Below are 14,047 nucleotides of genomic sequence, written 5' to 3'. Positions count from 1 at the left end.
GGGGTACATGTATTTTTGTAGTGCTGAAATGAAATGGGTCTATTGACAGATATTTTGATAGGCTAAATCCATGAATATTTTAAGTATTTATTAAATCAAAAAAGCCAAATATTACCTGGTTCCAGTTGAAATGTATTTGCTGTTTTCTCTGTTTTATATCATAAATAGAGTATCTATGTGTTTGGACTGTTGATCGGACATAACAAGACATTAGATGACGTCACCTTGAGCACTGGGAAACTGTGATGAGCATTTTTCACTATTTTATAAAAAAAATGTATCACAAGGCTTTGTTGAATACTGAATTCTGATTGGTAAATTGCAGCATGCGGTATTTAATTATGACAGACCATTGCCATGAAAAACAGGCCGTTCCTATGAACGCAGTTCTGATCTCTGTACGCAGCGAGAGGACTATTTTTTCTTAGTGGAAGCAATAAAATAATTTTTACATTTTTCAAATTATTCATCTCTTTAGTAAGTAGTCGTGTAATAAGTGGGATAATGTACAGCGAGCCGGTCATTATTGTGAAATGAAACCCTTCATGGTGATTCAAGACCTACTCATCCTGCCATGGTTCATTTCCTAATAATGAGAGGCACGCTGTACATTATCCCTTACATAGAATAAAAACAACTAATTGCAATAATCAATAGAGAAATCAATACATTAAATCAATGAAGAAAATAAGTGTCACAGCGCCAGACTTTTGAATTGTGTAGATTTCTGCAACTATGTTATATATATATATATACATTATTTTATGAGACATAAAACAAATCTGTCAGCTATCCACTCTTACACTTTTATCTTTGAGCCAAACATTCAACAGACACTGTAGCCTTTGGAAATCGGTGTCACATTAAATCAGGTTTTTGAGAGTGTGTCTGACATTTCTTTGGACGTGCTTTTAATTCCATAGGTGCTGCAGCGTGCCTCATCCTGGTTTCAACAGCTAGAGGGACATCAGATACGTAGCAGGTGCTTCCCCGCAGTTGTAGAGTCTCGGGGAAAGGAAAGGCAACACTGATCCACCATGTGCTCATACTGTACGTGGTGTGATCGGAAAGTTACCCAAGTCTGCTCAGCTGTTTCTCTACAGAGCTGAGCCACACGCCGACATCAGATGATACATGGACAGCAGCTAAACATGAGATTTGGAAAAGACAGAATTACACCTACAGAATTCACCTATTGTTCAGATACATCAGGCCTTTAAGCTCTCTCTCTCATTAGGTTACCAACAGTGTAAATGTACAGGATTTGTTGACGTGTTACAGGACTTGACACTCACAAGTGTGTGTGTTTGGAGAGAAAGCATGCCGAGTGAAGTGCGTGTGGGGGGTCAAATCATATCGCACTCTAATCTTATCTGTAGCTTGAGATGGAAGCTGTGGGTGTGTTTGTGTGTGTTCCTGAGCATTTGGCTGAACGGGCTTGTTTGTGCATACAGGCGTGTTGAGAGAGACGGGGGGGCCTTCATTCAGGCACCTTTTGGAGGTGAGCTATGAGACAGCTGCAGGCCCCCCCATCTGCAGGACCACCACTGGTGAACAGAGAGAGGGTGGGCAGGACGGTTAAAGATGGTGACCAGAAGCAACCCCGGAAGAGTTTAAAGTGCTGAGCACGAGAGGAGCAGAGATATGATCAGGAAAACAGAAAAAAAAGAAGGAAAACAAATCCCCATCTGAGAACAAAGGCAGCTGTGTTGCAAAAAAGTAAAAGAAAAACCTTGAAAAGGTGGCACCGAAAAGTTTGCAGCTTACTCCGGCAGCTTGGAATCACAGCAGTTTACAATGTCGCAAAATATGCTATTAGCGTGCAATGCTATTTTCTGGTGAAATGCCGATTATTTGGAACTTTTGGATCAACAGAGGATGAGTTAATGAATTACACTGCAGGAGTGGTCTGATTGAGACTGTTGTGAATCGAAGCTGAAGGAGGAAGGAGAAAGCTACAAATATTTTGAAGCCTTAAGGCAGTGTGTTTAATACTCAAAACATAGATTTCCATTGAGAAAGATGTGCCAAATACTAATGGAGAGGAAGCAAGTGTGTGTGTTTTAGTGTGTGTGTGATGAATATTGTGCAGAGAAACAAAAACCGGAGTCACAGCTCTGACATCAATTAACAGAAAAAGCGTCCCGTTCTATGAGGCTGCTGTAGTAGAAAGTATGTATGCACGCACACACACGTCCGTGACCTCGGCGGCAGTGAATGAGGCCACGTCCAGTTAGTAAAAGAAGCCTGTCTGTCTCCGTCTCTGGAGTTATTTATATCCAATAGGCAGCTGGGGGCTTCAGTTTTTTAACAAACAATACTCAAACAGGGAAACAGTGAGCACTTGTTGTGGACTATTTTCAGCAGCAGAAACATTTGGTGCTCTAGTGGGTATCTATATCAATAAAGTTTATTATATCTAGTGACGACGATGGTGTGTACAGGATTGAGTGGCCATGTTAGTAGTAATAATAATAATTCAGGAACATATCATCCAGTGCAACGATGTGACTCGATGTATTTTTAGTAAGGTTTTCTGACAACGATGGATCTATGGCACGAAGGAATACGTTTATAATCTTTGGCTACAAAGGCAAAGGATCATGGGATTTGTTGACAATAAGAAAAAGACACAGTAGGATACAGGGCTGTGTATTGGCAAAAATCTGGTGATACGATACAGGGGTTAGGATTCAATATATTGCAATACTGTAAACAAGGGGATATATTGTGTCTTTTTTTTGTCTAATTTTAGGAACATTGTCATAGTATAAAGAACACTGCAATATGCATAAAATCTGAGGTTACTTTTCTATGTAATCAGAACAGTGGGATCTGCAGTTACATTTATCACAGTCCCTGTAACATCCAACATCATAGCACTACTTGTTGTGCAATCTGAGCCACTGTTTGCCACAAATCTTTGCATGTAAACTATTCATTAAGACGTTTTTTGAGAATCGATATACAGTATCGCAAAACACTGCAATACTCGAGTGTATCAATATTTTCTTTCACTCCTAGTAGGATATCACCATATTTCCAATTTTTCTAAAAGCTTTCCCCTGTGCGTTTACTCTCAATCTTGACAAATCAAAAAACATCCTGGACAATTTTGGATAATTGAATTCTTCTGCTGCAACAACAACAAATCGGCCATCTAAGGAGTTTCATCACTTGTTAAGAGATGATCATCCAACAGGAGGGATGTTCATGATTCATTGATGTCTATTCAGAGATAAAACTTTCAACTGGCCATTCATTTCCAAGATTTATTGGACACCCCCGCCCCAAAAAAATGACAAGGGGACAACTGTCCTGCGCTGAAAAATTGTTCAGATGTTTCTACTGGCCGGAGACAAAAGTCATCCCCAAACCATATGTTTGTGTGTGGCCCTCTAGGCGGTTTAAGCCATTAGACACGCTGAAAATATGGCTGCACAAATCCCCAGTCGCCACTCAGTAGACTGAACCCATACAGACACTGGCATCAGATAAATGTCTCCTTTTTGTCTGCAAAAAGGATCCCATGAGGTCTTGGTTACGAGACAATACACGGGAATAAGTGGCTTATATTTAATGAATGGCTGAAACCACATTTGGGGACGAAAAGAGGCCTTTCGTCACACACAAAAAAAAAAAACTATGCCATCATTTCACACTGACCAAATTTGCCAGAATATCATCAGCATCCCTGCAGATGCTTTTTCCCTTAAGAATTAAGTTACTATGGATCTGCACAAGTGTGTGTCCTTCAAAATGTCTTTGTGTCCCCCCCCCCTCCCCTGGTTGTGCTCAGACAGCGAGTCTCCAGCCCTGCTTATCTTTCTGTCCTCCACAGCAGACCCCCGCTGAGACAGAGAACCAGAGTTTATTACAGTCTCTCCAATAATCTGCAACCCCCGAGGAACTCGGATTCATACATGGCCTAAAAAACGACGAAAGTCCCTTCTGATACCAAACCTCTACGGTGACGTGGCCTCGATTTCATGTAACAACATGTTTGAAAGACAGTAGATAGTAACAGTATCACAGACGTCTTGTTGAACTAACTTGTACCCTGTGGGCATATTTCTCGTGTTACCTGAGGATTCAGAGAGAAAATCTGTCATCAAAAGGTGATGGGAATCTGTCTCTGGGAGGTTTTTTTGCTCTAGGAATTCAAACATGAAATGTTCATTAAACTGAAACCTACATTTTTTATGTTTTGTAATATGCGTTTTAAGAATAATACCAGCTCCAGACGATAACGGACTGCATTTATGTAGCACATTGTCTCTCATTCACACTCACACACCGATGGCCAATTGCTACGCCATTGGGAGCAATTTGGGGTTTAGTGTCTCGCTCAAGGACACTTTGATCCCTACCTCTTCCTGTCCACATGGCAAACACCAAGCCTACGATTAATTGCGACCCACAGCTGCCGACAGACCCGATGCTTTTTACTGAATGCTCAACAGAAAAACTGTAAATTGGTAGTTTGGAAGATTAATTTTCATCTGTTGTCCCTGTGCTAAATATTAAAATCTTGAGGTCCAGATACACCAACCCGACATCAAAGAACTAGCGGCTACGAAGGCCGACACACCGCAAAGACTACAGCCGACGGCCAACTACCACGTGAGATGAAATAACTCTCCACACCGGCAGGCAGCGGTTGTCTGTATTCGTCATTCAAAAAGTGAAACCAGAAGACCAAGGACGGCGGATATACACACCGTTGTTATGATACGTACATGAAACAAAGCGGCGACCACTTTCACACCACTCTCACTCGCCACTTAGCTTCATTCCAGAAGACCATGTTGTTGTGAAAATATCCGTGTATTGGAATGATCAGATGAGATGAAGATGAAAGCCCTCTGTGTTTATCCTCTTGACTTTACTTGTGTGCCTGCTTTCCTCACTTTTGTTTCTCTTCTCGTGCACTGATTTGTTTAAGCTGAACAGCCAAATCAGGGTGATTTCTCTCACTGACGGGCGCCGCTGCCGATTCAACATGCTGAATCAGCCGAAAAAACTAGAGCCGACGATGCCAGACGCAATGCAAAAATTAGGCCGACAGACGCTCACCAATGCTCGCAAACTGTCCAACGGCCGACCGTCGGCTTAGTGTGTCAGGGCCTTTAAGCCTTTTAGATTTCCTTTGGTCAAAGACCAAGGAGCTGAACTGCCCTAAGAATTCTCTCAAACATCAGGTTATTTGGTGGCAATCTCTCATACCCTTGTAGTCTGTGAAAGTAGCAGCAAAAATAGTATAACGGATTTACAACACATATTGTCACCAGTAGACCATTGCTGTTGTTACTGCTCTCCACGGAGGGCTGCCAGCGGTTGACTTTGTTTGTTTGCTTGCTTGCGCTCTCTCAAAGCGGACATCTGTGACATATATTAGCGCTGTGAACATAATTGAAATGGGCCCCGGGGCCGTGGCATCATGTTCTGAAATCAGAAACGACCCCAAAGACGAGAGCCCGCCCGGGGGTCTCTCGCAGAGGAGGCCGGCATCGCAGGGAGGGAGCCAGGTGATTTATAGGAAGGTGGAGGAACATGAGGAGCGGAGTGGGGGGGTCTGACATTTATCCACATGGGAATGTTGAAGGGGGGGGGGGCTTCGAATCAAGTAATCATAGGTTACCTCCACTGCTACCTTGGAGGTGCAATTCCATCCCCTCAGCAGAGACACACAAAGCACAGTGGGGGTATCAGGTGGCCCAGTCTGCCTTCCCCTGGAGAAAGCAAAAGCCTGGCTGACACCAACCTAACCAGCTAGACCAGAGGAGGGCACACACACACACACACACACACACACACACACACACACACACACACACACACACACACACACACACACACACACACACACACACACACACACACACACACACACACACACACACACACACACACACACACACACACACACACACACACACACACACACACACACACACACACACACACACACACACACACACACACACACACACACACACATTCACTCAGGATACAAAAATCACATACACTCATCCAACGCGGCAGCTCCAGTCTCACGTCCATTATTGAAACTTTCACCCCTCGTCCTTCCCCCTGAAGCCCCTGAAGAAAGTCACCAGAGTGGAAGGTGAACGTGCATATATGCCAAAACAATCAAACCCTGCCGGGAGAACAGACAAAGGAGTCCCGTTTCATAGACCTTGAGCCGCGGCCACATCCTCAAAAACAACCTCTCTCTGTCGGAGCAAAGTATCGTCGCCTGCAGAGTGGAATCTGTACCAAAAACAACTCGTGGCGAGCAATAAATCTGTCTGTAGGATCTGAGTTATTCTGCAATATCAACATTGCAACACCATTAATACCAACACAATTACTCTGTGGACACTTCATCAATTGTGGTGTTGGAGCGATTTCGCAAGACAAAGTCATAAATTGACATTGTAATGCTTGATGGGTACGCAAAAAACACGCCTGAGGACTCTGTGAAAAGGCCACAAGTGAAAGAAAGTGTGTGTGAGTGTGTGTTAGTTCAGGAAGAGGAGGACAGTGTCAGGGGACTAATCAATCTGATGAAGGGATACAGGCGGCAGGCAAGGGCACAACGACCGGCAGCAACTTGCCCCGCAGAGCAGAGCAAGCACAAGGTCAAACTCCCTACCTCAACGCAGGTTATCCCATTCATTTTGAATCGGGGTAGTGCATTTGGGCTGTGGCTGCCGCATGGGGTGCCGAAATAAAACGCAGCGGTCTGCGGCGGAAAAGTAGAAAAATAATCAACTTTCAGAGAAACGCAACCAGATGTCACACTGCAGTGGCCAATCACGTAACCAAACTTTACAGCCCAGCCATGAGGAAAAAAGAAAGACGTTAATCGTCGCAGTTAATGGGCCATTAGTGTGGCTCTCCTACACCTCCGCACAGCCTTACGGCGAATCGCCACAACGCCTGATCTAGTGTGAATGCAGCCTTACTCCTACTGTATGCTAGTCTTACGTCTGCGATTTTCTTCTTTTGACTTCTTCTGTTCTCCTTTCAATTACCACCAGTGATGAAATGATTAGTCGATCAAAACAAAGTTTATCAACAACATCTTCAATAACCATGAAATAATTCTGCAGTGATAGCAAAGCGGAGATGTGACAGATCCTGACGCACCTCATCTCTGGGGCTTTGTATGGGTTAAACTATACTAAAGAAGTACTTTATTATGTACTAGTGAGGATACGATTCTTGAGTTTTGGTGCCGAAAACCAATAGAGAGGCTCAGTCCCGCCCCTTCCGGTGGACCACCATGGGACCTTATTTTGGAAAAAATACGAACGGCAGCAAACAACGAGAGACAAATATTTGTTTTGATCCCGTTTGAATTGAGCCATGAATCACACAAATGATGTTTGTCAATTTAAAAGATAAGTTTGCAAGTCATGAAGGTTGTAGTTTGTTGTAAAACTGTTGAAGTATCAGACTGTGAAAATACTAATAAGAAAGACTACACACCCAAAAGTCACGTAGTGACGTCTCTCTCTCTGAAGCTACGAAGCCTGTGTGATTAATACTGGGATGTACTCACACCAGCAACGGTGTCTTATCGTTCTTTCTCTTCCAGGCTGATAAAAGACCAGGAGTCGCTGGATAAAATACATGAGGTAAAATAATGTTTCATTTGTGCGTGGACATGGCTAAGTTAGCTATCTAGCTAGAGTTGGTGACGCATGTTGTGCGAAACGAGAGATTTAGTTCACTGAGCGGTTTCACACAAAACTAAATGATACTATGATAAACTGAGACTTTCTACAAACATCATATGTGTGATTCATGACGGAATTCAAACGGGATCAAAAAACATTTGTCTCTCTCCGTTGACTACCGAACATATTTTTTTCCAAAATAAGGTCCCATGGTGGTCCACCGGAAGGGGCGGGACTTTGCCTCTCTGTACCACAACGATACCTATTCAACACCTTACCTTAATTAATACAAACATCTTCTACAAAATCCTTTCTTTCGTTCAACAAAAGAAGTTTTCAATACTCCTTACTTGTCTGACTTGTGATCAATTTACTGTTATTAATAGATTGCAACCTAGACAACAGCTATACTTATTGAAGTGTGGCATTTGCTCTGCTATTTTTTCCCTGAAGGTTAATGTTTAATATCAAAAGTTTGCTAATTATTTCAAGTTAGCAAAGGCTCTCTTTATTTCTGGTGAGGTGACCCACCTCCGCTACAACTCACTGAAGCCTTTTATCAAGTAAAAATGCCAAAACATTCACCGCTTTCAGCATCTCAAAGGTGAGGTGGTGCTGCTTTTGTCTGGCTTTATAGCATTTTAAATTAAATACCATTGGGTTTTTCGGACTTCTTAGCTGGTACAAAAGCTATTTGAAAATGTAGCCTTGAATTCTGGGAAACTGCAATGGACATTTTTTTTAATGATGTAACTAACTGCAGCCCACCACTTCTCCTTGTATTTCCCTGTCACCCCTTTTCTTTTCTTCTGCTTCTTTGTTTGGCTGCAGTCAGAAGCTAAAACCAACCAACCCCGTGCACTCAAGGAAGGAGTTTTTTGGACAGATGCCCAGCTGTCAGATTCATACAGCAGCACTGTTTCAGTGTTGTAGTCCTGCTCAGTTCTGCAGCAGGAGAAGGATCGCGATGCGAGTTGAATATTTCATCCCAATCCCAACATTGGATTATGGATTCATCCGTCAATGATGCTTTAATGTAAGTACAAAATGTGATCTAAATGTGTAGCGATGCCTTCAGTGGAACGACACCAAAAGTTCTGACTCAACCTGTGAATCCAATCGATAGTTGATGAGTAAATGAGGAGGGTTCAGTGGGGCTCGCAGGGAGCGGGTGAGGGGTTGTCCTGTCCCAGACGGCATCATTAAACCGTAAGAGACACTCCCCAACACGCCATTAAAACCAACTCAGCCTATTACTGCGAGGCCACTAGACTGAGCTGAGGAGGCATCTTGACCTCGCACACATGTTGGAGACGCTCTCTCTCTCACACACACACACAGGCAGGCAGAGTAATAAATCGTAGCCCCGGGTCATCTACTGTCAGCTGGGACCGGCGGCTGGTCTTTATAATGCCATTCACAGTACACAGCTTAGAAATGATAGCCTTTACCACTTAATTCATCTTTCCATGAGCCCATATGTTGTAATACAGAGTCAAGAGAATAAACAGCTGATTAAAAACGATACATCACTTTGCCAATATTTGTGGCTAATTATAATTATTATTATTATAATAATTCCCCCACTGGAATTTCATTTTTGCTTTGAACATTTTATTTAGTTGATTCAATGTTCAAAGATATATGTATCTGTGTTGTTTTTTCATGTGTCCTGGAGTTTCCCAACCGCTGGATAGCTGTGGTATGAGATCCCTGTCTTTAAGCGCCACTAAAATAATGTCATTATTGCGAGTCTGACTGTCACTGTCATGAAGGGTTTAAATGCTATTTCTGAGGATTTTCCACCCGGACAAAAATAAAACTCTGAGAGGAAAATGTTATATTTGGAATTCCTGGCATCGCATTTAAATATCTTGAATTGAAAATTGGAATTAAACACCCTTTATCACGCACTGGCCTTACAAAAAGAAAACACTATCAGTTGAGCTGTATGTTGTGCCACAATGGAAAAATGCCACCAGCTGCAGCTCACACTCACGCACGACAGACGGCGATGTGTTTAAGACATGATACAGGCCCGGCGGACTTAATTGCTTTATGACAGAACAAGTCCATTATCAAAGGAGCACGGCCTCCCCTTCCCGCCCCAGATAAAGAGGGGAGGCGGGGGGAGAATGTTGATAACTATATCTGAAAGGATGAAAGACCCAACTATAAATAGGATGTGGATCATACAGGGTGAGCTTTTGTTTTCAATTGGATATTGAATCTTATCTGGCTGACATTTCGGAGACAGTCTCCTGGTGACATTTAGGAGTCGCCGCAATTACAGCAACCTTCCTTTTTGGGGTCCAACCAGCCAATTACAGATATAATGTTTGCTATCCTGTAGGGTAAATCTTTTCATATCATGTCAGAGAGTACAGCACCCGTGTGTGTGTGTGTGTGTGTGTGTGTGTGTGTGTGTGTGTGTGTTTGTGTGACTGTGTGTGCATACTGCCGCTGTGTGTGTGTGTTTAGAAATAGCTTACGTAGGGTCTTTGCATTCCAGCGGCTGTCCTAACATGTTGTAAATACAAGGTGTTAGAGAAAACATAGGAAGGGGGTGGTGGAAATCACTCAGACCTATTACAAGTGCTGCTTGGGGGTGTGGGGTTTGGGGAGGGGGCAGGATGTAGGTTATCATAGATAAACAACGCAGTTCACCTGCAATCACAGTCGACTCTACACTAGCAGTGTGCTTGGTTCTTTTTTTTTTTATATATATAAATCTGAATGGAAAAATAAAGGCTGCATCCACCAACATTGCTGTCATATCCCAAGGACACAGTTTTTGCATAACAGAGACAAGTGAAAAGTGCATTTTTAAGTGACTGTACAGAACTTTCTACCAGCTAAGAGCACAAAATCCATCACATGTTGTCTTTCGTACATTGCATGTCTTCTAGGTATCTGCAACGAGCCACAACTTTAACCAGCATTCTAACTGATTTGGGATTTTATTCCCTCATCAGAGTTGAAGGCAATCTGCCTGAAGGTAGAGATCTGACAGGACATCAGACATATGCATAATACACCCCTCATACTGTAGTAGTAGTAGTACACAACCTAACCTGCATGCAACACCAACAAAAACAGTTACAAAACCTTCCAAAAACCCATAAAATCCAAGTCACAGTTCACAGAACCACAACATCTCATATCCATATACTACCAACAGCATGTATATATAGGGGCTACCTGGCGTGCAGGATACAGTGTGCAAAAAATAAGATTTAAGACAATAAAACATAAAACAAAAAAAGAATTTATAAAATGAAAAAGCAACATTTTCTCAAGTGAAATAAAGAGACGAACTGCTGCAGATCTGATCGGCATCGACACACCAGCATGTCAAACACGATTTAAAACAGCTCGGACACATTTTCCACTACAGTTTCTATTTTAAACCACCTAAACTGCGCTCTCTAATATGGGGGGAAACTTGGCTGCAGGGTTTCTACGAGTCAAACCAGTTCACAGAAAACTAAACACTGTTAACAAAAACAGTCAGTGCAACAAAAAGAAATAGCTCCGTTCACCTCTTCCAAACACGCCGTTTCAACTCTTAAAACGACATTTTCTTACCTGGACTCTGGCTGAGCAGCAAAGTTACCATGGAGCCCCATAGCAGCACCGCGGCCAGCTGCATCTTGTACCCCGCTTTAGACTCGCTTCTCCGGGCTTCCCTTTTCCCTCTTCTCCCCTTCTTCTTCTTCTTCTTCTACTTCTTCTTCTTCTTCTCCTCACAGTTAAATATCAACGGGCTCCGGCTTTCACGCTAACCTCAAAACCATGACTGACTTTTTTAGCCCCTTCTCTCTCTCTCCGACCTCCTCCTCCTCTTCTTCTGTGTGATAACGCGACAAACCCGGGATTAAAAAGTGAACTCTGAGGAACAGCAGCTCGGCTCCGGTCTCCAACATGTTGTGCTCTAGTTCCTGACGCTGTAGCTATCAAAAGGAGCTGTGGGCTGTACCAACAGCAAGGTGAGGGGGGAGCTCGCTGTGTTTAACGCGGTGTATTTAAGATAACTTGAGGGTAAATGAGCGACAGTGACAAATAATTTTCATAAAATAATCATAAAATACAAAACAAACACTGAATCTCCCCATTTTGTAGTTTTTTGACGTTGTGTTTTCATCATCGCTCTCCCTACTTCCCCATCCCGCAAGAAATTGGCTCGTCCAAAAAATCTCCTGCTCTCGTTGTGTCATTTCTTAAATTACAATGTCTTTTGAAAAGAGAGGCTGGTGGTCAGCAAATCAAAGGATAAATCCAGAGAGCATCTGGAGGCATGAGTAAATTGTTTGTGCTTCATCCCCACAGCAAGGAAAAAAATTATTTGGCCCCTCTCATTCTGCTTTTCTTTCCTACACAATGTGGGTTTAAGAAGAAGAAGAAGATGAAGAAGATGAAGAAGAGGGGAAAACATCTCTGTTGTCACTTAAGTCAATGGAGGCAAATGACAGAGCAGTGGTTCCTACAGTGGGTTGTAATGGCCATGAGATGAGGTCATTACACTGCCATTATTCAGTACCACAGATTTACAAAAAAGTTACAGGAGGGATATTATGGTTTATATTAAAATGTAATTAAGTCCAAAAAGGTCACTGTGGACTCATGGTTATTTTACCCTAGGATTAGCTGCTACAAGATGTTCCAATAGGGATGATATAGTTACAACCACAAGTTTATGCATGCAGTTTAGTCCAAACAGTCACTATAAAGTCATTATTCATTATGACACACGCATTGCAAAATCCTTTAGGAATGACTCCATCAGACCAAAAACAACTCTATTAAGTACAATGAAGTCACTTTACATTCGCTAATTAAGACTGGAGATGCACTGCAAGCTCCCATAGGGACATTATGTGGACACTAGGAGCTTAAAAATGAGAATTATATCATAGAAAATTACAATAATCTCACTGTTAGACAAGTTCCTGTAGTATTACAGCACTACAACAGATGCAATATATTTTAAGTATAAAGCAAGAAATTAAGTAGTACAATACACCAAAACATCCCATGATAATGCTGAGGGTATGAGAGACACAGAAGTACATTAGGTCCCATAAAGTCACACTTCAAGGCCTTCCAGGGCTCATCAAAACAGATCAGTTTTGATCAGTTTCAGCCAATAGGCAATAATAAAGCTATAAATAATAAACAATGAATGTGAACTAAATACTGTTACCTCATACCAGCAGCATAATAGGCTATACAGTATAGTACATGCAGAAATATTCTATATACCAAATGTTTCATTCACAAACAGAACTTTTCTAAATCACTTCCTAAATTGTTACCTTTTTTTCTTAGAATTGAACTAATCAACTCAGTCAGTTTACTAAACAACAAACACAATTATGCTATTGAAAAATGATGAAACCTTTTTCCTTGAAACCTCCGATTGAATTTGTTTTTATCTGTATGTACTCCTGTATTTATTTATTTAATATAATTGTCCTTTAATCTTATTTTATGCTCCTCATGTGTATTTTTATTGTACCACTTATATCTGCTCTGTATGTGCTGCTGCTATTTACCTGAATTATTTTGCATATTATTGTTTTGTCAAAAAGAAAAACACCAAAAAACAGTACATAAAAAAAATCACACTGAATCTGACATTTTCAAGTCTAATTCGAGCCATCGTTATTTAAGTGGCTCCAGATTTGATGCATTACCCATTTGTCAGCAAAGCTGACTCTGCGGTTCCAGTGAAATTTGGGTGACTTTTGTGTCAGTTCAACCTGACATTCATTATGTTTCTGCACTTGAGTGTAGAGAGTGTTGGCGGAGGTACTGTAGCAAGAAAAGGACAATAGCTGTGACGGCTGTGATTTCACAAATCACAGTTGAGCATTACTGCCTGCAGTGAGAAATGAATGTTACCATTGTATAATGATTATCTGTAATTATTTGCTGTTGGCTGTGCTGCTAATTGGCAACTATTAGTTGTAATAATGAGTTTGTAATGGCCTTTCTGGTATACAATACTGTTAAATTTGAATTATGATATAACTAGGTTTCTGTCCTTATAAGATGACTGAATCAGTAGCACGTGCGCTGCTCCACAGTCTACATATTTATGTCTCTCCTCTTTCCCTGGAATGAAGGCTTTAGACCCCACTTCCTAATTATGAGGCTGCTTCGGTTCGGATGTGAGCTCCATCGTCTCTAAACAGGACATCATCATTCAGCGCACGCCTCCCCTGCACTCTTCTGTGGAGCATCCATCAGAGCATTACATTTCATCCCAATAAAAGTGGTCTGGGCTGTCACTTGTTCATGATTTGATACAGAGCATTTTAATAAACAACGGTTTGGACAAAGAACTGTGGTAGTCT

At 41.9% G+C, this 14,047-nt stretch overlaps 1 protein-coding gene across 3 annotated transcripts in view; it reads right to left on the bottom strand.

The window, feature by feature from the left end:
- Nucleotides 1–11,618, bottom strand: part of lrp4 (low density lipoprotein receptor-related protein 4) — a 150,865-nt gene extending 139,247 nt beyond the window's left edge. For all 3 annotated transcript variants that reach the window (XM_074622818.1, XM_074622827.1, XM_074622837.1), the window contains exon 1: nt 11,277–11,618. In XM_074622818.1, coding sequence (XP_074478919.1) covers nt 11,277–11,340 — 64 coding nt within the window. In that variant the 5' untranslated portion in view covers nt 11,341–11,618. The remainder of the gene's footprint in view (nt 1–11,276) is intronic.
- Between the last annotated feature and the right edge of the window lie 2,429 nt (nt 11,619–14,047).

Source organism: Sebastes fasciatus, chromosome 2, assembly GCF_043250625.1.
Source record: "Sebastes fasciatus isolate fSebFas1 chromosome 2, fSebFas1.pri, whole genome shotgun sequence".
Classification (NCBI taxonomy): domain Eukaryota; kingdom Metazoa; phylum Chordata; class Actinopteri; order Perciformes; family Sebastidae; genus Sebastes; species Sebastes fasciatus.
Note: the sequence above shows the minus strand (reverse complement) of the source record. Positions and strands in the feature narration are given on the sequence as shown.